The 23,889-nt window shown below is 43.2% G+C and overlaps 2 protein-coding genes across 5 annotated transcripts in view; one reads left to right on the top strand and one right to left on the bottom strand.

Moving 5' to 3' along the window:
- The first annotated feature begins 1,186 nt into the window (after positions 1–1,186).
- On the top strand, positions 1,187–14,400 carry wipf2b (WAS/WASL interacting protein family, member 2b). Of its 2 annotated transcripts, XM_013136098.4 has the most exons (8): positions 1,187–1,398; positions 2,835–2,963; positions 4,288–4,420; positions 6,943–7,038; positions 7,751–8,413; positions 8,979–9,182; positions 9,584–9,685; positions 11,497–14,400. In XM_013136098.4, the coding sequence occupies exons 2-8, from the start codon at positions 2,898–2,900 to the stop codon at positions 11,535–11,537; spliced, it is 1,305 nt and encodes a 434-aa protein (XP_012991552.2). In that variant the 5' UTR covers positions 1,187–1,398; positions 2,835–2,897; the 3' UTR covers positions 11,538–14,400. The 2 variants fall into 2 exon arrangements, with proteins under 2 accessions (XP_012991552.2, XP_010872978.2); XM_010874676.5 differs by lacking the exon at positions 2,835–2,963 and having other exon boundaries at positions 1,190–1,398.
- Positions 14,401–14,748: 348 nt separating this feature from the next.
- Positions 14,749–23,889, bottom strand: part of rapgefl1 (Rap guanine nucleotide exchange factor (GEF)-like 1) — a 31,528-nt gene continuing 22,387 nt past the window's right edge. For all 3 annotated transcript variants that reach the window (XM_010874674.4, XM_010874673.4, XM_010874675.5), the window contains exons 13-15: positions 21,868–21,932; positions 21,658–21,712; positions 14,749–19,413 (exon numbers count right to left, since the gene is read on the bottom strand). In XM_010874674.4, coding sequence (XP_010872976.1) covers positions 19,289–19,413; positions 21,658–21,712; positions 21,868–21,932 — 245 coding nt within the window. In that variant the 3' untranslated portion in view covers positions 14,749–19,288. The remainder of the gene's footprint in view (positions 19,414–21,657; positions 21,713–21,867; positions 21,933–23,889) is intronic.

Genomic DNA, 23,889 nt, shown 5'->3' with positions numbered 1-23,889 from the left:
TGTAGTTCTGGGCTGATCCCTCACCTTCCTCATGATCATTGATGCCCCACGAGGTGAGATCATGCATGGAGCCCCAGACTGAGGGAGATTGACCGCCATCTTGAACTTCTTCCATTTTCTAATAATTGCACCAACATTTGTTGCCTTCTAACCAAGCTGCTTGCCTATTGTCCTGTAGCCCATCCCAACCTTGTGCAGGTCTACAATTTTACCCCTGATGTCCTTACACAGTCCTCTGGTCTTGGCCATTGTGGAGAGGTTGGAGTCTGTTTGATTGAGTGTGTGGACAGGTGTCTTTTATACAGGTAACGAGTTCAAACAGGTGCAGTTAACACAAGTAATGAGTGGAGAACAGGAGGGCTTCTTAAAGAAAAACTAACAGGTCTGTGAGAGCTGGAATTCTTACTGGTTGGTAGGTGATCAAATACTTATGTCATGCAATAAAATGCAAATTAATTATTTAAAAATCATGTGATTTTCTGGATTTATGTTTTAGATTCCACCTCTCACAGTTGAAGTGTACCTATGATAAAAATGACAGACTTCTACATGCTTTGTAAGTAGGAAACACTGACAATTTTTTAGGTTATCAAATACTTGTTCTCCCCACTGTATGTTGGATCCCAAGATTTCAGTAGGGGGATAACTAGCAACCTTCAGTCAGATTTCTGACTGCTGAATATACAGAAGTTTGAAGGTCAATCGAAGAACACACTTATTTGACCAAAGTGGCACCCAACTTCTCAGGGCCTGCTACTGTTATCGAAGTGCGGTATCCAGTCCCGGCCCGTTCCAGTCAGAAGTATTTTCAATAGTATAGGCTTACTGCCACCAAGCGGACGTTATGGACATTCACAGAAGAGTAAGATGTCTATGGCATTTCCATCACTCACACCCACCCCCATTGCTGTTTGAAAAGCAAGAAATAGAGAACCACAGAATACAGCGCAACGCAGAATATGAAACTAGTAACAACAAGTAATAACGTTAGTGACAACGTCCCCCTACACTAGCTCACTTGGCATAACTAGTATTGCAGTTGCGTGAGATACTTGATATGCAGCTTCTCATCCTCTTCCGACCATGCATTCAAGAACTAAATATAAAAAAAGAAGAGTATCCTACTACAACACATCATTGTGCAAATGAAAGAGTCTGCATATATTACAGAGATAGTAGAAGCTACTACCCTTCCTCCATTTTGATGAAGCTACTGCAGCATTCATTGGCAGTGTACATTTCCGGGTTAAAAACACTGGTTGAACACTCATCACTGCTTTAGCAAATCGTTGCAGCAATTGAAGGGACGTGAGCTCGAATGCTAGCGAAATGTCAATGGCCATCTTAAAACGCAAACACACTGAAGATGAGGGAACTGAGAGCTTCTTACAAACTCAAGTAAGTTGCATTTGCAAGCGATATAGCTGGAGCAAGCCAAATTTAAGCTCACTTGCACGGGTTGCCAACTCTGGCAGGCTAACCCAGCTAGCTAGCAGCAGAGTTCCTGTGAGAGTCCGTAGCTTACAGTAGTATAGCTAACGTAATGGCCACACTAACACGATTGGTAGGTAGCCGTGATAAGCTCACAACATGTATGCTATGATTGTCGTTATGTAACGTTAGAATGTGTCGTACCTTACAAGTAACTCTACATTACAACAATAATGACCTGCTGTGAATAAGGTATCCCGTTAAAGCAGGGTCACTGCAATTGCTTAAGTTTGTATTCTCATTGGTTAGATAACCTGTGTTGCAAATCCCACTAGCTAGTAATGTACGAAAACTAGTTTGTCAGCTTGCTACTACTAGCTAAAATAACAAAAATTAACGTTGGATTAGAAAATTATGTTCCCGCTAATCGATCTAGGCCGCCCTAAAAACAAGACGTCACGTTAGCAAGCTAGTCGTTTTATTTTGAGATTTCGGAATATTGGACGACTTAAAGGTTGCCAGTGATTGCTAATCTGGCTACATTCAATCTGACTAAGGTAAGATAGCTGGTTTTCCACTAGCATAGCTTATTAACTAGAAAAGCTAGCCTGCAAACGAAGAGTCAAGACGTCATCAATAACAATGCCACATGTGTGTAGATGCCAGAAATCGGTTGAGTATTTTGCTAGTGTCCTTGTCACCAATTTGTCAGAAACAGACTCCATGAGGGTGGCATGAGGGTCCTATGTCCTCTAGTGGGACCTGTGCTCACAGCCCAGCAACATGCACCTCGACTAGAAAATACCAGCCATTGGCGCCCTGTTCTCTTCACAAATGAGAGCAGGTTCAAACCGAGCACAAGTGACAGATGTGAAAGAGTCTGTAGATGCTGTGGTGAATGTTATGCTGCCTGCAACATCATCCAGCATGACCGGTTTGGTGGTGGGTCAGTGATGGTCTGGGGAGGCATATCCTTGGAGGGTCGCACAGACCTCCACATGCTAGCCAACAGTACCCTGACTGCTGTATGGTACCAGGATGAAATCCTCAGACCCATCGTCAGACCTTATGCTGGTCCAGTGGGCCCTGGGTTCCTCCTGGTGCAGGACAATGCCCAGCCTCATATGGCCAGAGTGTGTAGGCAGTTCCTGGATGATGAAGTCATTGATGCCATTGACTGGCCCTCACGTTCCTCAGACCTGAATCCAAATGAGAACCTCTGGGACGTTATGTAACGGTGCATCCGACACCATCAAGTAACGCCACAGACTGTCCGGGAGCTCACTGATGTCCTGATCCAGGTCTGGGAGGAGAACCCCCAGTTACTTTGAGCAGTGTAAAGACAATACTGCTGTGCATCCCTAGATCACTCTGAAATGGGATTCTCTGCATTATTATTGCAGGTGGTGACTGAGTTTTAGTCTATCTAAGAACACTGCACACCCAAAAGACTTGAGAGGGTCAGAATGCCAATTCCACCCCCTCCCCCTCCACCCCCCGGGGGTCCCCCTCCACCCCCCACCTTCAGCCAGGTAAGAACACATTTTTGTCTATAGGGTGTATTTGTTTTGTGTAGATACATTCATAAGAAATCCAATGGTCAGACCATTATGTCCCCAATGATATCAGTGTGGTTAAAAAGACTGTAAAGTTGCATCTTATAACATCAGCTTGGCTGGATGCACTGTGAGGATTTTATAAACTGAGATTTGTTCACCACAAGACCAAATAACATAATACATCCACTCTAGACCGAGCAAGTTGACACTAAGTGAAGGCTATTAAACTCTGGCGCTGGTGGGACCAGACACACAGTTGAATTGCCCTGCCCTATATTATGCAATAATATATATACATGCAAGGTGTCACCTGGATGCAAAGGTTTTATGTCAGTATGTCAAAAGAACCATATCCATCAAACCAATGCGAGGGACATATTTAGCTAATGGTTATTTGTTACTTTATACCAATGCAACGGCTACAATTCCTGAAGTCAAAACAGGAAGTACCAAATCATCTGGTATGTTAGACGATGTACTCAACATCACATCAGTTAGCGGACCAAACATCCTGTCAACTTGCAGGGTGTTTTTTTAAGGGATTTGTATGCTCTTGTTTGAAGGAGAGAAAGGGAAAAGCCCCTTTTTTTACCCCTTGTGAAAGAAGTCCATTTTCATGATGTTAAGCTGGATTTCTCTCTTTTCCACTTGTAAAGAGGGAGCACACTACTAGAATTGAAAGTAAGCCTGCTTTCCCCATGGCTTCTGATGCGTGCTGACCTCTCCCTGCCAAGTCCAACCAGAGTTATAGTCCCAACTCGTCCCCTAATTCCCTTAATAGGGTACGACCTTTGACCCAGGCCCACAGGGTTCTTGTCGAAAGTAGTGCACTGTGAGAAACAGGGTGTTGTGCGTGCGTGCGTGCGGTTTATTCAAGTGATTAACGATGCAGTGCTGCTTGCTCCAGTAATCATTCTCTAAATCCTTACACATGAAGTAACTCACATAATGAGCAGTGGATTGACTGGATCTCTGCAGACCTCAGGGATGCATGTCGCTATGGATTTATGAAACGGGCACTTCTACTGTATGGACAATTTTCAAGAAGCAGAAAGGTTGCAAGGCTGTAATGACTCGATGTAACCTAACTTACTCAAATAATATATAAATTATATAATATCCTTATTCAAATTAATTGTGATGTAGCCCCGTGTAAACATTAAACATTCTACCTGGCTACATTGCACTGACTATGACGAGGCCTTCTGCAAGCTGTTCCCTGTCAAGGTATGTACTCTGTGGCGTCAGTGTGTCCTGCGCTAAGCTAACTCTGCCCCCCCCCCCCCTCCCCCCACAGGCCAACACCACCCCACCCAAGCTGAATCGAGATGAGGCCAAAGGCAGAGGTGCACTACTCTCTGACATTCACAAAGGCGCCAAGCTGAAGAAGGTCGGCGTGGTCAATGACAGGAGTGCACCGGTTATAGAAAGTAAGGCCGCATATCTCCCTGTTACCAGGGTGATGTGTTGCTAAGCCTGTAATATGTGGTAATGTCAGCTTCTGTTAGCTGGCGCTAGCTAACTACATGACAGTGGAGGCTGCTTTCTCTACCTATTATTGTCAGGTGTTTAGAACTGAATTAGTGTAAATTAATACATAAATGAATCAAATGTATTTTATTAAATATCAACATGTCTGACTACCACTTAACTATTATAAGTAAAAGAAGAAATATCAAATAAATATGATTTATTGAATGTTAGATGGGCCAGTTTTCCCTCTTATTGTAATAAAAGCGATGGCCCGGCGCTGCTAAAATATGATGCGCTGCCACAGAAACACTGTATATTTTTATACATTTTTTTTTTCTCCAAGCTGAGGGCAATTTACCATCACGCGCAGTTTACTATTGCACCAGCATCAGAGCAGACCAACAACATCCTGCACCCGACGTTCAGAGTATCAAGCTAGCGAGTGAGGTCAGAGAAATGTAACTAGCTATGTCTGTGCATGTACACGTTTGTGTTGAACTGTCAGTAAGAGGCTGTCACATTGAAATAAAGAAGGCAGCCATTGTCTGAGTGACAACTAAAGGTAAGAAGCAAGCTAGCTAACCAACTGTCAAAACTGTTACAATCGGCTACAATAGATTAGCTTCACGCTGGAAACATTAGAGATTCAGCAGCAACAATAAGACCTCCGGTTTTTGTATTTTGCCTTCAAAATAAAAGTCTGTGGTGTTTTTATAGTGAGTATTGTGTACATTTTCAAAGAAAAACAATTAACAAAACTAAATCACTATTTAAATAATACTTTACATGAGTTAAAGAATATTATAAGGTGTACCAAACGGGGAAATAGTTAGAGCTTAACTGAGTTATTTAGAGAGCATATCTAATATAAAAATATATCCTATTTTAATTTCGTTATTGTTATCAATTTCTTTGTCCTCATTAGCGTTGGAGAAGGATTGCATTGTTATTCTAACCACACCATATTTTCCATCCCCCCACTGTAATGTACAAGGGATATTTTTTGCAGAGAAACTGTTGTGCTGCAACAGTTTCTCTGCAAGTGAATGTATTGTATGAAATGGTCAAGAGTTTACGTTACAAATATAAAGTGAAATTATGGGGCACTGTGTGCTTCATCCAGCAAAACTATATTTTCTACCCCGTCTTTAACCCCCAATGCAATACTATACACTGTACTGTACATGGAATTCATATTGCCTCATGAGTTAGTAGCTAGTGCCTTTTATTAGGATTCTGGGGTGTGATTCATGAACCGTTATTAGAGAATGATGTTAAGACAGTATTCTCAAATAATATTAAGAAAATAAAGTTGATAAGCAAGAGAGACTGGTATACAGGAATGGCGGTGTGTCGGCCCCCAAACCCCCAGCTCTACTGACCTTTATTTGGGTGGTCTCTACTCAATTATTTTAATAAGCTAGGCAGTCAGGTTGTTAGAATACGTTGCCTGGCAACCCCAAATGTCTAATGTTAAAATCAATAACTTGTTGGATCGGGCTGCACGCTAGGAGCTGGGCTGTTTCGGAGCCCGGCTGGCTCAAAAGCCTGCACACTAAGTAGTTTTTTGAATGAGGGTCAACCTCATGTTTTAGACATTCACTCATCAGATATTCTACTATGTGGAGGTTAAGTGCCTAGCACAACCAGGTGGTGGTGAACTCTGTAGGGTCATAGACAGGGCTGTTGCAATTATTATATAATTGCCTGATGGAGATTATTTGAGCCGGATCGCAATAATTTTATAGATAATGATTTTTTAACTATGTATTTGCACAATATTTTGATTCCAAATTCATGTTTCCGAACGGAGTATGTTTTGTGTAAAATATTTTTACTAATATTATTAGTCGAATTTTGTTATTTCCTAAATAAAATGCTAATTAGATAATGCACATTAAAATGTATGGATAGAAATAAGTTGCATATTAATATATATATTAAATATGTTTTGCTACGTAAGGAAGGTTGTTTCAGTTATCTAGGTTATGCTCAGCAAAATGTTATTGTCATTGCTTTGCCGTTGTGTTTTGTGAACAGCAATGGTTAACATCATTGATTTAGAGGTAGTTCCAACGCCAAACAGAACTGCACCCCTCTGGGTGCATTTTGGTTTTAAGCCAAATTGAAATAGATGAGCCCAATAATTTAGAGGAGGCAAATTGCCGGATTTGCTCCAGAAAGGTGGCCCTCAAAAGAGCAAACATCACAAATCTGAAGAACAATCTCCGGTTCCACCATGTGTCTTTTTACAATATTATTAGGCTTACCCTATAATAGTGGCATAATATTTACAATATAGACATTTAAAGTGTTAATCGCAATTATTTGTGTGGCAATTAATCGTCAACTGAAATGTCATAATTGTGACTGCCCTAGTTACAGATCAGACAGCCACTGTCATGTAGGTGGTTAAGGATGTCTGTACACGTGGTGGTTTATTGTGATGCCTGTAACGGTGTTATTCTTCCCCATACAGAGTCGAAGGGGGGAGGCAGCAGAGGCTTGTCAGGGGCCGTTCAGCCAATGGGAGGCCTTTTCCATGGAGGTGTGCCAAAATTACAACCAGTTGGAGGTATGCTTTGACAAACTGTAGTTTCTACTTTTGGTTTGTGCGCTTTGCAATTTAACCATATGTTAAAAGCAAAAAGAAAATGCTTTGAACCCCTGAAGATGTTCTATTTCATTTAAAAAGTTTGGATAAGCCCTTTTCGTTACCGTTCTACCATTATAGGTGGAACATTTCAGACTCAAAGCACTATTTCAATAAGTGAAGCGTTTTTTCACTGATCTTTGAATGTGTAGTGCAGGCGCTCCGTTACAACCCTGTCATTGGTCAGTGGTGTAATGGATCTGTCACTGACACTGCTGAAAGAGCGTTGCTGATTCGCAGTAATGAGGGCATGGAGTTCTCTAACCTTCAGGTCTGCGTTGGACATAGATTTGCTGTGAAGGGCAGGGCCATCTGTCAGAAGGAATATTAGAAAATGGATTATGCTGAATAACCATATGATAATGAAGTTCAGCAGGTCTCTATTAAACTCTGAACTGAGAGATATCCTCATGGGACGGCAGGAGTCCTAAAAGTTAGGGCAATAACAGAAAGGTCACTATATCAAATCCCCAAGCTGGCAAGATGAAAAATCTTGTCCCTGAGCCAGGCAGTTAACCCTAATTGTTGAAATTTGATTATGAGTAAGGGATACTTCAAGAGCGAGCGTCGAAAAGAAATGATGCTGCCTGACTCAAGGCATTGATAACCGTATTTTTCAAATGTATATTTCAAGCCCTGACACCTCCCGGCACGCACTCCTCTGCCCCCCGACCTCTGGGACCGGCTGTTCACCCGAACGATGCGGACGTCCCAGCCCAGCAGGCCTCTTCCCCGGAGCACTCCCGCTCCCAGAGACCCTCCCTCCCCGACCTGTCCCGCCCCCTCAGCGGAGGCAGCCCTAACAGCGGCATGAAGCACAGCTCCTCCGCGCCACCACCTCCACCCCCGCTGTCTCGCCGGGGCAACGCTCCACCCGCCCCGACTCAGAAGGCAGCCCCGGTCACACCCTCCTACAACCGGGAGAAGCCGCTCCCGCCAACGCCCGGACAGCGGGGTGCGTCCCCGGCCCCGGTCCGTGACAACGCCCCCCCTCTGCCCGTTAAGCCACCCGCATCTCCCAACAACAACCGGCGTCCTCCAACGTCGGGGGGCTCCTCTTCCTCCCTGGCTCCGCCTCCTCCGCCGTACCGCCAGGCTATGACCAACGGACCCTCCAGCCCAGTGAACGAGGCCGCCCCGGAACTGCCCCAGAGACACAACTCCCTCAGCAAGAGGCCATCGTCCGGACCGGGTCACACTCCGACCCGAGGCCCGGCTCCACCGCCGCCTCCCTCCCCTTCTCCTTCAGGCGGACGCCCACCACCTCCAGCCCGCGAGCCCCCCGGGAGAGGAGCAGGTATGTTCCTGCTTGTTCTCTAGCTGTCCTTCAACCTGCTTTGGTCAGTGTTTCCCCTGGGTTATTTTTTTCATGTTAATGGGTTAGAGACAGCAATTCATGTCCATTCAGTTCTTGGAAATTCTGCTTTTTTTTTGTTCTATGGCTGTGTTTCTTTCTAGGACGGTCAGTCACCTCCTGTAACATAAGCATATCCTAGATGTCCTAGTAGTAGTTTGTGTCTAATCCCTAAACTGTTTTAAAAATGTAAAAGAAGAAATCTGCTGTTGTGCTCTTGAGCACAGCATTTCCCCCTCAATATGCCGGATATCGCTCTGGATTAGGGTGTCCCTAATGGACTCAAATGTAAATGTACCTGAAATTTCACAGAACATGATGCAGGCAGGTGATAGGAAATAACACGGCATTGCTCTTATAATCCGAAACATGCCTTGTCATGACGAGCCTACGGTGTTTTTCCCAGCGTTCCTCCCAAAGCTGTTGTAATGTAATAAGGCTTGAGTTTTTGTGTCGTAATGAACACAGTAATGGCTGCTGCTTTCATACCGTATTTATTTTTGTACAGCTCCACCCCCACCTGGGTCGACTCAACGAAATGGGGGTCGGGATGCCCCTCCTCCACCACCACCCCCCTTCAGAGGTAGCCCCTCAGAGCCCCATAGCCGGGGAAAACCTCCCCCTCCTCCTCCCTCTCGTACCCCTGCCGGACCCCCACCCCCTCCCCCACCTATCCGCAATGGACATAACTCCATTTCCCGCTCCTTCGTAGGTGAGTCTTCAACAAAAATACATTTTGAGTCTGATGAGCTCGCACTCAGTTTCCCCTCTTCATCAACAATAAACTGGGCTTTAGTCATTCAATCCACTTGGAGCCTTCCCGATTGAGATTTGAAATGTTGCTGTCAAAGAAAAGTTTTTGAACTGTAAAAAAGTAAAACTATATATTTGATTTGGAGAAAACCTATACATATAAGTTGGAAACTTGGATTAGGGTAACTGAAACTCTGTTTCCGCCTCAAAGCCCATAGTCCTTGGCTCTTTCAGGTGAAACAGTTCTTCCCATCCTTTCCTCTCTTACCCTTTGTTGACCCTGTTAATTCCCTTGACCACAACACTTGACTTGACAATCTGAGCTCAACTGTGTGTTTTCCTGAAATTCTCTCCCCACAGATGACTTTGAGTCCAAGTATTCTTTCCATCCTCTTCATGACTTTCCTGCACCGGAGGAGTACCGCCACTTCACCAAGATCTACCCCAGCAAAGCAAACCGAGGTGCAGGCTCACTTCCAGACACATTATTGCCTGAGGGATAGTTCATCAAAGTACATATTGGCCTTAAACTTTAAGCAGTCTATCGACAAGTTTTAACAGCCATCCATGCTTTTGCTTGGATTTCCCTTTTTTTTTTTTTACAAATTACAAACACATTTGCATTTGTGGCACATCCTATCCTGGTAATAATATTAGCGGTTCTCACATGTCATGCTCAAATCTTACTTTGAAAAATTACTCTGTAGATTTGTGCCACAGCATTTTGAACCGTGCCAGTAAAAAAATAAACCAACGCATTTATCAAACGTGGTTACAGGGTAAGAACTAGGGTTGGGTATCATTTCAATTTCAGCGATTCTGATTATCGAATTCGGTTGTTATTTAATCCCCATTCTGATTCCAATATTTTTGGGAGAGAAGAAATTCAAGAACATGCGGATTGATGCAATTGTGAACAAAACTGGCCGGTTAACACAGGAAGGACCAGTTTATTTGAAATGACAATTATATTGTGAAACGTATCTTTTTATTCGAGGAATACAACATTGTAATGTTCATTTGAGTTAAACAACCCCACTAGTCTTAGTTTGGAGTGTTTTGGTGTAGTTTTCCACTTGCAATGCTGCTTTGCTGTAGTGGGACAAACCATTTCCATTCATGAATTTGGACGATGCTAATAACGTGGGACAGAGCTGAATAATGTACGATTGGGAAAAAATTACTATGTGCATTCCAGAATAACTATTTTTGGTAGGTGATTTTCAGAAAAATAGGATTTTTGGACTAACTATCCCTTTAATGTTACTGTGATAAGCTGGCTTTCTAGATTTAAAGAAATTACAAGCAGCTGGGTTGATTACATTTATTTACCCACGGACAAGTTGGTAGGTTATATGATGATGATAATAACTAACTAGCTTGGTGTCCATGCACTTTAGTATAGTGTGGTCACGTTAGCTAGCTAGCCACCAGTCTGTACCCTTGACGTTGGCTAGCTCGCTCGGTTGCTATTGATGTCTACGTTTGGACAAGTTGATGTGCTAAATTTGAGGATAAATATTTGACTCCAAAATTATGAGAAAAGGTTTGCTATAAGTGCAAAAAAAGTCTGACATTCACCATTAGCTACTACTTCCGCATTGGTTCCATGCATACAATTTGAGGCAAATGTTGGATAAATCCAATGCATATAATAGACCAGCATTTCTGCAACTCCTCCTGCACTGCAATGCTGCAAGCCAATCGCAGCGTTCCATTTGAAATAAATTAACTTCGGGGGTATAACAGCGCATAGACGCTGAAGGTCTGAGCGAGGCTTTACTACCACTTTATGCTCATCTTACCTCTGATCGCTAACTCACCTCTTGTTGTGTTTTAATAGCCACCTACTGCTAGCGTCTAACGCTTACCGTTTCTTCTTGTTGAATAGCAAGTTGCTAGACTGCAGCTCTGTGCCAATCCAAAAACCGGAAAAGGAACCCTGAGCAAAAGTCAACAAGAGCAAACATGGGGTTGTTCTTGCCTGTGTGCAAAACTGAACGACTGCACAGTGTTTCCCTGCCGTGAAGTAGTCTGTGTGAACAGGACAACCAGAACGAGGCTCTAATTGCTCTCCCGTCTGAGCGTTAACCAAGTGCCTACGTGTGCCCGAGCCGTTAGGGCTGTTAGCAGCAACAATAGTGTCATGCTTGCGGTGTACAATGGCTTTTAGCCAATCAGCATTCTGGGTTCAAACCACCCAGTCTATAATGTGTGTTATACCATGGATTTCAGGCCTGTAGTATTGATTTTTTGACGTGTATCTTTGACAGTGATGATGGGAGCTCCTCCTGCGCCGCCTGTGGGAAGGTGAACACTGAGACCACATCCCTTCTACTGCACAGGAGACCAGGGTTCTACATTAATGTCTATAAACACACTGTACTTTCTCACCTAGGGCCTACACATATATATACACACATACACGAACACACACTTCATATTAACATGTACCTACATGCACCTCAATTGACAACATTCCATCTCGCTTAAACCCCACAACCATTCGCTCACATGCTCACACTTGAACGGCCCAGCCGGGTCTTTTGGGTTTAGGGAGGAACAGGTGTGCATTTCACCTCTGAAGGAAGGGAGGGATGTTAGAGAAGTGCTACAATTATGTTTTAATTAATTCTGTGGCCGTATCACTCCATTTGAATTTGGGTGTTGGCGGTTTACCTCTGCCAGGGTGAACTAGCCTTTTTAATAGAGGGAGGCAGACTAACGTACCCTTTGACAGTGCTCCCAGGCTTTTGTGGGTGGACAACACTTTTCCTCTCCATGCCACACAGACTTTGTCATCAAAATGGACAGACTTCCTCTCTTATCAGAGTATGCATTGTGAAGGCCAATATCACCATGGAAACTAGAGAACACCAGTTAGTTTTCTACTTGGAAGACAGAACACCAAACACTATTGGTGCCATAGCCTGGAGGCTCTAACGCCATTGACTCTTATGCCTGGCGGTTCTAACACCAGTGACTCTCCAGCCTGGCGGTTCTAACACCAGTGACTCTCCAGCCTGGCGGTTCTAACACCAGTGACTCTCCAGCCTGGCGGTTCTAACACCAGTGACTCTCCAGCCTGGCGGTTCTAACACCAGTGACTCTCCAGCCTGGCGGTTCTAACACCAGTGACTCTCCAGCCTGGCGGTTCTAACACCAGTGACTCTCCAGCCTGGCGGTTCTAACACCAGTGACTCTCCAGCCTGGCGGTTCTAACACCAGTGACTCTCCAGCCTGGCGGTTCTAAAACCAGTGACTCTACAGCCTGGCGGTTCTAACACTAATGATTCTACAACCTGGTAGTTTTAACACAAATTACATTCAGTCCATTACTAAGTGTCTAAATGTGATTTACTTTTGGGGACCACACTGCTTAGGTTCCCCTGTCGATGGAGGGAACTGACATTGACTGAGAATTCTCTTAAGTACATGATTTACAGCACAGAACTTTGCAGAAGCAGACCATGTTGGACTGTAGTTATTGCAGGTTTTCCCCAGAAGTGCCAGCGGAAACGGGACAGGGCAGAACTGAAGAGTGAAAAGCCCACATCCTCCTTTCTGTTCCCCTTTTGCTAGGTTGTCCTAGTTTCTCCGATGATTGGTTGGAATGATGGACTTTGACAAAGCTCTCTGAGGCTGTTAGCAGTAATACACATCTGTATATTTGACACTTTGACATTTGTTGGACTCCCTCCCTCCATCCATACTCAGAAAAAACTAACAAGATGCATGTTGTCATCCCACCCCCCAATTTCCGTCTTGGGTAAAACGCATGAGGGAAAGCGTGTTGGTTTTCCTAAATGCGAAGCAAACCAAGTATTACGGTACCTTTAACGCTAGTCAGGGTGACTGAAACCGTTTCACAGCCACTGATGCGAACACCACAACCCTGCTGGCTTAAATGACATGGAACTTTTAAAATCCACTGCATGCTGCCGGATGCTGAAACACTCGCGTACATTAACACTAAAACACCCAACACCCAGCCAATGAGGCAGCACACTACTTGAAGCAATCCAAGAGTTTATTTTTTTAATTATTATTGTTGTTATTTTCTGTTTTTATCCATTTATCTAACTTTGTGTTTTTGAAAATTAAACATATGCTTTCGAAAAACTGTACTCCACAGGATAAAGGCTGTTGATACCTGAAGTATCCACATATGGTGCCATTATTTGGGACATAGATGTTGGGTATTATTGATTTGGATGATATTGAGAGAGGACACTCCTGTATGTAGTCTGTGTACACATTGTGCCAAGGGTTGAATGGCCAAGCTAACTGCAGACTTGTACGTCCAGTTTTTTGTCAAGGGGTGTCTTGAAGACGCTATGCCTGACATTCTGTTTGGTTTCTTCAAGGCCTGTGATTGGTTCCTGTTAACTCCTCCCAGAAATATCGTTGGGGCTGTACCTGATAACACTTTGTTGACAATTCCAACCGCCTTAACTCATTGTTAACGCTGCACCTGTTGGTTCAGTCTGAAAATGCCCTTATTTTAAATGGCGTCTTGTCAACAAAGCACGATTGGATCAAATTCTGGCCAAATTCCTATTCTGTTTTTCAGTTGGTGGCCCTGGACTGTCCTTGCTCACGAAAACCCCCTTAAAGGTCAATCGTTATCCTGTACTCTTAATTCCTGTTGTTTCTTTGCTGTTTTGCCTTATTACCAGACTTGTCCACTAAGGACTTGTAAAATCAAAATTCTAATCGTATAATTATCGAATAACTTCACAGATACTTCATATGGGTAATAAAGTAGGCCTAGCTATTGATCTGCTTGTCATTATGTATAAAAGTTGTAACACTTGTGAGTCAAACAGGGGATAGATGATAATTGCGATAACAAATTGTGAGGTGCGGGCTTTTGTCAGAACTGGTCTTTCTTTCCATATATCAGTAGGTCCGGGTCCCTCTAGATGTTTACTCCCTGTGTCCCAAAGGGCCATTCTAGCCATGGGAGCAGTTTGTACTCACATTGGGAGAACCTCCTTGTTCGTGTTCCTTCCTTCTCTTCTCACCTCATGTATAGTTTTTATGGACCCCAGGATTAGTGGCTAACAAGCATCCTAAATGCCCCTCATCCCACTCTTAGCTTAATCCAGGCCTGCTTTTTATCCTGTGTCATCATGTTGTTTCAATTCAATTAAAATGCCAGAGATTAAGAAACATCTAAACGTGAAATGTTATTTGTGATTTCCATCAGTTCCTTGTGACATGACGTTTCTTGCCGGAGGTTTTAAAAGGGTAGTTAAATTGGTGTCCTTGTACGTGCTTTTTATTTTTATTACCTACCCAGTGTTTCAAATGTCAAGTACCTTGGAGGATTCGATTTCTGGATCTTCAATTCAAGCCTGTCAGGAGCTGCTGCAATGAAACCGTGTTGTTAACGCAAAGTGGACATCCAACAACTGGGAAGAAAACAACGGGCTGATTTTGTAGAAACAAAGATTTTTTTAGGCTCCAGCTGTCTGTGGCGTGGCACAAGATTCATGTAACAGAATAAACAAACACCAGTGTCATCATAAGAGGCTTTATTTAAGTACGTAGTAGCTGAGGCCAAAGTAATGGACCTCCTCAAGGTAAACTGGGCAGATAGATGCCCCAAACTCTTAAGCACTTGTTTGGATCTGGGACGACTGGCTAGGTGGAAGAGCACTCAGCTCCAGGCCGGGAGGGCTGATAAATAACTGATTTGGAGTAGGGACTCCAAGCACCCCATCAAACGTGGCTAGAACCAAACCTACATTTGTACTTACCAATGGAATTGAAGACTCAAACTGTGATTAATCAAACAATCCCAGAAGCATTTCAGCCCTCTCTGCATAGCACTGGAAACTATATAACTACATACAGAGATATAGGTATATATAACATTTTTATTGCAAGTTCACACGTGTCTTGTGCCCACATTTAATATTTTGTTTACTTGTGTACATAGTTGCAAGATGGTGTAAACGAAAAACCATACCGTATCAAACCATACCGTATCACAATGGACACGTTAGAAATTGGCAAAGTGACTAATCCAATCACCGGACATGGTGGCAGTATTATGACCTACCTAGTTTTGTGATGTCATGCCTCCATGTCTTGCCTGGTCTTAGAGGCTACTACCTAACAAATTCTCCCAGATCCACTGATTAATACAACTGCACTGATATAACCTTGAGCCATGTCTAATATCTGAGTTTCAGGAGAGATGACTGTAAACACTGACTTCTATACAAAAACAAATCCCCTCCCACCCCATCTCACTTAAAGGTAGTTCACCAAAATTACATTTTTCATCTTTGTAAGCTGTTTGTGGGCAAGGTACGCCATCAAAGTTTGTTTTAACTTCAAAATGCTGACCTTTTCGCATTTGTGGCAGGAATCCCATTCAAGTCCAAGTACTGATAGTAGCGTTATACATGGAAAATTGCTAAATCAGTCAAAATAATTTTAAACTGATTGTGAAGCTCAACAAAGGCACAAATACATGCATTGTCCTCTGTAATTATTGAGAGAAGGGAATGTTTTCCACTTACACAAATGTTTTTTCTGAAATTGAAATAGTTTCTGAATATTTGAAAGTTAAGTGAATGGTATTTTAAACCTTTTATTATTCAATGGTGTGTGTGTATATATTGGTTTCACCATTTTGAAATGACCACATTTCTAAGCTGTACTATTTAAGAGCACATGAAGTATTGGGACAGAACTTGCGTTTAGTATCTGGTCACAACCACATCCTTTGCAACTCCCGCAAGTCTATGTGGCCCTGACTCTACCAGGTCAGTGCTGACCCTACCAGACGCTGGGTGTCTTCCCTGGTGAGGCTGTTCCAGGTCGGTAGTGACATCAGATGCTGGGTATCTTCCCTGGTGAGGCTGTGTCAGGTCAGTGCTGACCCTACCAGACACTGGGTATCTTCCCTGGTGAGGCTGTGCTAGGTCGGTGCTGACATCAGATGCTGGGTATCTTCCCTGGTGAGGCTGTGCCAGGTCGGTGCTGACATCAGATGCTGGGTATCTTCCCTGGTGAGGCTGTGCCAGGTCGGTGCTGACATCAGATGCTGGGTGTCTTCCCTGGTGAGGCTGTGCCAGGTCGGTGCTGACATCAGATGCTGGGTGTCTTCCCTGGTGAGGCTGTGCCAGGTCGGTGCTGACATCAGATGCTGGGTGTCTTCCCTGGTGAGGCTGTGCCAGGTCGGTGCTGACATCAGATGCTGGGTGTCTTCCCTGGTGAGGCTGTGCCAGGTCGGTGCTGACATCAGATGCTGGGTGTCTTCCCTGGTGAGGCTGTGCCAGGTCGGTGCTGACATCAGATGCTGGGTGTCTTCCCTGGTGAGGCTGTGCCAGGTCGGTGCTGACATCAGATGCTGGGTGTCTTCCCTGGTGAGGCTTTGCCAGGTTGGTTCTGACCCCACCAGATGCTGGCTATCTTCCCTTTTTGAAGCTAAATACAATTTCTACCCTGGGTTGTATTCTGTCAGTTCTGCTGTTGAAGTCTTTCCAGATGGTTGTAGCTGACACATTCACGCCAGTTTCCTGGAGATTGATTTTGATCTGTCAGACAGTTTTATTTATTTTTCTTCCTTAGAGTAAGTCTGCTTTGGCCATGCAGTGTAGGTCTTTTTTGACCAGCTTCACCCGTTTCCATCCTTTGTCCTTCTGTTGGTTTTGGTAAGCCTTAGATTTTAGCGATGTTTTTAAGTTATATTACAGTCTGGTTTCCTGTCTTTCATAGACACCGCTTCAGTCATCATGTTGAGAGGTAAAAATAGCAGACTAAAACACAGCCAATCAGTCAAGTCTAGCCATAGACAATACTCTAATGCCAACTTAAATGATGTGACAGAGCTCACCAGACTAACCAGAAACACCTGTCAAGCCAAACGTCCTCACAGTTTTGGTGCATTAAAATAGGGGAACTCTATATAAAACGTTTGTGATTTTAAAATGGGTGAAACCAATTTGTGTGCATCTTAAATAACACCTGGAAATGCAGACACTGACCTCATTGTAATTTTTGGATTTCAAATACAAACGTTTGTGAGTATAGCCAAAATAAAAAATAAATCCCTGTACAAATAATAAGGGACTAAATTATTCGAAACTGATGTGCAAAACAACATTTTTATCATGATTTTTAGTCATTTGTTGAACAAATCCCAAAGTCATCTTAGCAGTATTAGCATTTTAGACTTTTTCATAGAATCTGTCTGTAAGTGACTGTTGAGCTTCATAATCATTTCAGAAACCTTTGGATGAGTTGGACAGCATTTATTATAAATGCTAATGTATGTACCATCACTTGATTGGAATTGGTGAAACAAATGCTAAAACGTTAGCATTTGGAGAGGCTGGAAATCAAGGAAAAACTAAAACATGGATGGCAGTCAAACCCTCTCCATAGACTGCTTACAGATTAAGGAAACAAATGTAATTTTATTTATTTGGGTATACTCTCTTTAAGAAAGAAAAATATGCTGTACAATTCATCAATGCACTTCAACTATAGTAGCAGACTCCATTTCTGTTTCCATTTTCTTTCTTTTTTAAACTGTACACCCATTCTCAGATTTACAAAACAATAATTTCCACGAGTAACCATCTCGCAACATCATACATAAAATAGAGTCTCCATATTATTTAGCTATTTACACACAGTATTTACATTACAGCTTTATCGTACAGGCGTCGCCAGACAGCCTCCAGTGACCCAGGAAGTGATCCTGAGAGATTCGCAGGCAAACAAGTGGTGTCAACCTCACTGAGTCCAGGTGTTAACTATTTGTTTTTAAATGGGAAAAGTAATCTATCAGAATTTTTTTGAAACTGTAATTCCAGTGAAGAATACCAGTGGAGGGGATTGTTCATCTTAGTTCAGCGTTCTGCGACAATGGCTTTGTTAAATTGCAGTACTATACAAGGAAAACAATTATATTGAACTGAGCTAAACTGAAAATATTATATAATCACAAACAATTCTCACTATTCTTCCTCATTGAAATGTGCCCTGAGGTCAGGCAAAAGTGCTTTGTTAATACAAATATGTTGGCCTGCCATCATCTGTACTGTACATATAGAAGGGTTTTTCTCGTGATGGTGAACCTGAGGCCTCTGTCTGAATGGGTGGGATTATTAGCTGTCAAAGATTTACTCAACCAATGAGAGAGCTCTTTGATGTGAGGAGCCAATAAGCATGCGGCACATAATAGGGTTCTGAGACATTCCACCATGTCACATCTGGTTTCACAGTGGCAGCTTTTGTCCAGAGGTGCAAACTCAGGGTTTATTTAAGCCCAGAAATACTAGTATAAACTAGCAAATGGGTATCTTTTCTGTTGTCTGACCATTGCTGACTCACTGAGCGAAGCCACTGGGGTAAGTGCCCATGTTGTCTGACTGAGAGGAAAGGGGTCAAAAGTCAATAGTTTAGAGGTCACAGGGTTGGATTGTCTCATGTCTTAGTTCACACAGGAAAGGTGGGACAAGTTTGTCTGTATCGGGGTCAAATGCCAAGGAGAACTGGTCTAGCACAATAAAACTGACCTTTAGCCTTCTGGGCTAAAAGGATTCATCCTGGTCAGGTTCAGTTAGGGTGGGACATTTTGGTGGCAGTGCAAACTGGACAGCCTTCACTTGGATGTGAAAGCAAAAGCATGAGTTGATGCTGGAGCAAAAGCTTATAATTCATCCATTCACGTTGTCCTATTGGCAGTCCTATCAAATCAATTCTCATCTTTTGTCCAAAATGGCTGTCCAATCTGCTGTTCACGTAGGTCCTGGGACTTCCCGTTCTCCTCACACATCAACTCAGTAAATCACACCCAAAAAAGCTTCAAAGAAATTAGTTTGAGTTATTTTTCTCACCCGTTTCCGGCAGTCTGAGTATTTTACACAAAAGTCTGCCATGGCTAATGCCAAGAAAGCCAAGAGGGGGGAGGGGGGAAGCATGTAAAACACCAATTAAAGCAAAGTTACAAAAAAGTCTCAGCCAGTTTATCCAATCATAGTTGATGCCAGTGAAAGGGGGGGGGGCAGGTCTGATGATCCCTGTTCCCACTCCAGCTCACATGTCTTTGGGCTCCAGCTTGCAGGACATGTCAAAGAGCAGGTTCTGATTGTCGATGACCTGCAGCTGGCGAACATAGGCCTTGGTCTGGAGGTGGGAGGGGGAAGGCTCCGCATCCATAGCTATGAGAGGGGGAGACATAAAAAGGACAGTCAGTTCATCACAACCCCAACTTTCAGTCACCCAGAGGACAGCAGAGAAGCCGTGGTGGCTGCGCAGTACCCCAATCTCACCACTGGGAGGGGCCAGACTCCCCATCATATCGACTTTCAGAGGAATAGCTGAGGACCACAGCAGTGTCTGCCTACGATGAGCCCACACAATGCAGCAGGCAAAGTGGAACTGGTTTGATTCAGTTCTAACCAACGGTAGCACAGTCTTTCTGTCAGGCCGGCTATCAACGGCCACAGAGAATGCCCCCCCTTTTTTTAAATCCGGCGCCGCGTCCTGGAATGCGCCACCACTGCAGCAATGTGCAGAGGGAGAGAGGCTTCGCCTTTCAATGGTAGAAATGCGCTATAGAGGATTAGATCACCAGTCACCCCTGAGCCCCAAGGACTGCTTATATAAAAAAATAATAATAATGGGTTGGGGGGTCAGAACATGGTCTGCACCTCACTGCCACAGTACAACACAATGGCGTGTTGAAAGGGAATTCAGAGGTAAATCTCTCCCTGTGTGCTATTACCCACTGAGAGAAGTGAAGTGAACTGTACTTAACGGAACGAAATAACCATTGGCATTCAGGTGGAGATGGAGAGAGAGAACAGGAAGACAGTGTGTGGGATAGAGTAGAGGGCGTAATTAAATAGGTCCACTTCGTGATACATTACAGTCCATTAGAGTACAGGGACAATGTTCCATTATTACTAAGCCCTCTAAGATATGTCCAAGAACTGATTCATTATTGCACTAGATATAATACAAAACTCCTGAAAGGGCTTACGCACTTCCAGTACCTGCATTCAGAATGGCGATTGGACATTTCAGAGTGAAAACAAACCCTATCTTGCTGATTTCAGGTAGACGCTACTTGTCCTCAAGGTCAGGTTCCTCAAGGTCAGCCATGTCTTGTCGGTTTTATTCGTGTCATGACGGACCTGAAGCCTTGGAAACCAGGTAAACCAACTTGCCATCTAATGCGCAGACATTGTGTAACTAGATCAGGGACCCGATTCAGTCAAACACACATTTCAATTGTTTTCCTCATGATCAACGCTGTGAGGAATTTGTCGATAGCTTGTTTGCTATGCTTAGGGGCATCATCACAGAATGGGAAATAATCACATACGTATAATATTTAAATAGGTACATTTCTAAAAATAACACAGTATGCTAGTTAGAGTGAATCCTCTTTGGCCGGGTTGTACCTCCACAAGTTGTCTTGCATTCAGGATGTTACAGGTGCTACTGGACCAGATTTCAAATGCATTAATCCACTGCTGTGAGTCGGTCTGGATGGGATCGTCTGTTTATTACCTCAGTGTAAACATTCACTTTACAATGTACTATACAGTGGGGCCCCATGTAACTGGCCTATATAACTATGAGTTATATAATGACATATTATTGTAGATTACATTATATTGTAAATACTATACAGTGGGGCCCCATAGAACTGTCCAGGAAATGAGGTTGATGAGGGGCAATGTTGTTCTGGGCTACTGTGGGTCTGCCAACTGTCTGCCTTCCTGTGACTGTTGGCCATGTAATAACATTATCTGGATCTTTGTGAGACATCAGCGACATTAGTGTGGCTGGGAGTGTCGTAACCTCACAGCAATATTACTAAAACGAATGACAAACACCAATTGCTTAAGCTAGTTGTTGTGTTACTGTAAGTTCAGAGTACAAGCAGAGCTCCAGATAATTGTACTGAGTCCTTTGGATGTCAGTCCTATGAAACACTGGGCAGCTCTGATGGGCTGTGTAATGTTATGTAACAATGATATTCCAGAGTGGTTAGAATCTCACATGATGGTATGACATGATCGGAATGCTAGCCTGACTGTACGCGATAACAACATCACAAGCTGTTCTGAGTTCTAATGGTATGTTATGGTGATGTTACATTACGCTGAATGCACATCATGTGAAGTAATGAACCTAAGAGTTTACCACAAGATAAATAAGTAGTTAGCATGCAAGAGGTTTGTCAGAAAATATAATTACATGTTAGGCATGCCTGTGTGTGTGTGTGTGTGTGTGTGTGCGCACTTATGTAGTGGTAGTGTAATTGTGAGATTGAAAAGCCCTGAGGGCTGTTTTGTTCTGTGACGGCAGGGTGGAGCTTTGCTTCTTTCATACTAATCAGATAGACAGGTGGGGTGTGTGTGGGGTGTGGGTGTGTGTGTCTGTATACTTACCCAGTTGAGAGCTCCTGTATCGTCTGATGCTCCTTACCATCTCTGCAACTTTATGCTGGAAACAAACAAGATGTGTCTTCAGTACATGTGAATTGAGACAGTACTCCAGTAAGTCACGGGGGGAGCTGTGTCCACCAGGTCGTTATGACAGTCCTGTCCGACCGAAGACATTTCCACGGCTACTCTGTCCATTGCCGAACGTATACTCACCATTTTCTCAAAGTTCACCAGCTCCCCATGGAACGACTTACAGCTCTCGTGGAGGAAGGTTAGGTCTAAAGGAGGCAAAGAGAGAGAGACAGAGGGCGAAACGGAGAGACGTAAACAGACTGTGAAGCCAGGGAACACTTATGTAATGGCGTGTGGACACTGGCCCCAGTGGCTGCCTTTGTCTACCAGTCCTCTAGCCTAGACAGGGCGGGGGAGAGAGGACCTGTGACACCTCTGCTCTGAGTAATGTTTATAGTGCTAAACCTGGTGGGTGGGTGGGTGGGTGAGAGAGAGAGAGAGAGAAAAGAAGTGAGGTGCAATAGTAATGTGACCTCTTGTCACCCCTGGATTGAGACACTCTTTGCTGCAGTTGATGTACTGGATGAGTGCACACGCGCATACTTCTACAAACACAAGCGCATACTTCTACAAACACAAGCGCGCGCACGCGCGCGCACACACACACACAAACACGGCATATGCACCTTGCTCCCTCACTCCCCCATCACCAAACACACACAGATGCACCCTGCTCTTTAACACACACACACAACCCTGCTTTAACATTTAACCATAATGAAAAGCAGCCAAAGGTTATCGTTGTGAACTAAGGAACATGATTCCATCTACAGTAAGATTTCAGGTTACTTACAGTAACAAACTACTGCTGAAACATCACAGGACTTCCCCTCAACATTACAGAAACTACTGCTGTAACATTACAGAACATCCCATCAACATTACAGAAACTACTGCTGTAACATTACAGAAAATCCCATCAACATTACAGTAACTACTGCTGTAACATTACAGAACATCCCATCAACATTACCAAAACTACTGCTGTAATATTACAGGCCATCTCAATGTTACAAAAACTACTGCTGTAATATTACAGAACATCCCCTCAACATTACAGAAAATAATACTATGACATTACAAAACATCCCCTTCCAAAATAAAAACACACATACTGTACTGCCCATCTGTTTGTGTGTTCAATAAATATTTGGAAAAATAAAATAACTGGAAACATCTACATGTGAAAGGAGTAATACACCTTTGCACCATTAGTAGTACTGATAATATAAGTTAATTTCTTTCATGATGGTGTAGTAGTGGTGATCATGGCAGTAGTAGTAGGGGTAGTAGTGGTGATAATGGCAGTAGTAGTAAGGGTAGTAGTGGTGATAATGGCAGTAGTAGTGATAATGGCAGTAGTAGGGTTGTAGTAGTGATAATGGCAGTAGTAGTGATAATGGCAGTAGTAGGGGTAGTAGTATTAATAGTAGTAGTGTCAGTAGCAGTAGGGGTAGTAGTAATAATTACTTTAAAATAAATAAATAATAAAAGTGACCATCGATTCCATTTCATTGAAACAGTCAGATCTGTCTCCCCTCTCCATATGACGTGCTGCACACCTGAACTCAATTTTGACAGTGATTTGTGATGATCTAACAGAATGTGGACAAGTTTAGAAAAGGTAAGATTACTTTTTGAGAATCTCTGTTTTTCAGAAGCTTGACCATTTCAATGGGGTGATAGCCTTCAGAGAACCAGGATATTCAGCCTGTTGCTTGCAAACAGAGTCTGCTCTTTTGTTTTCAGTTTCAATCCCAAACACTTCTCACCTAATAGCAAATATGGATTCAGAATTTAATTAAAAGGGGCATTTCACCCTGGGGGATCCTTAAGTGGTTTGTATCATGTTAGAGAGATTTCTAGGTCGTTGTGATTTAATTCACACATAATTGGCAAGTGGAAATGGGATTTGCATGCCAGGCAACACACGCCATAATGTCTGAACTTGTATTGAAGGACTAGTGACATTTGAAAAATGTTTGTAGCCACATTTTCTTTCACTGTGCAAAGCCTCAATGTTATACCGATAGCCCGCAAGTCAATTTGTGTGTATTCACGGTAGTCACTCATTGATAGAGACATTGGATTTCTTTTAGCAATGTTTTTATCAGCTTATATATTGATAAATGTGAAAGGTGTGAATTTTTCCACTTTCTAATA

Source organism: Esox lucius, chromosome 11, assembly GCF_011004845.1.
Source record: "Esox lucius isolate fEsoLuc1 chromosome 11, fEsoLuc1.pri, whole genome shotgun sequence".
Classification (NCBI taxonomy): domain Eukaryota; kingdom Metazoa; phylum Chordata; class Actinopteri; order Esociformes; family Esocidae; genus Esox; species Esox lucius.
Note: the sequence above shows the minus strand (reverse complement) of the source record. Positions and strands in the feature narration are given on the sequence as shown.

Bases quoted from the DNA above. Each gene is read 5' to 3' on its own strand.
- wipf2b (XM_010874676.5), top strand. From the start codon at position 1,330: ATGTCAATGGCCATCTTAAAACGCAAACACACTGAAGATGAGGGAACT. The intron at 1,399-4,287 runs GTAAGTTGCATT...CTCCCCCCACAG, and splicing joins AGAGCTTCTTACAAACTCAA to GCCAACACCACCCCACCCAA. The intron at 4,421-6,942 runs GTAAGGCCGCAT...TTCCCCATACAG, and splicing joins GAGTGCACCGGTTATAGAAA to AGTCGAAGGGGGGAGGCAGC.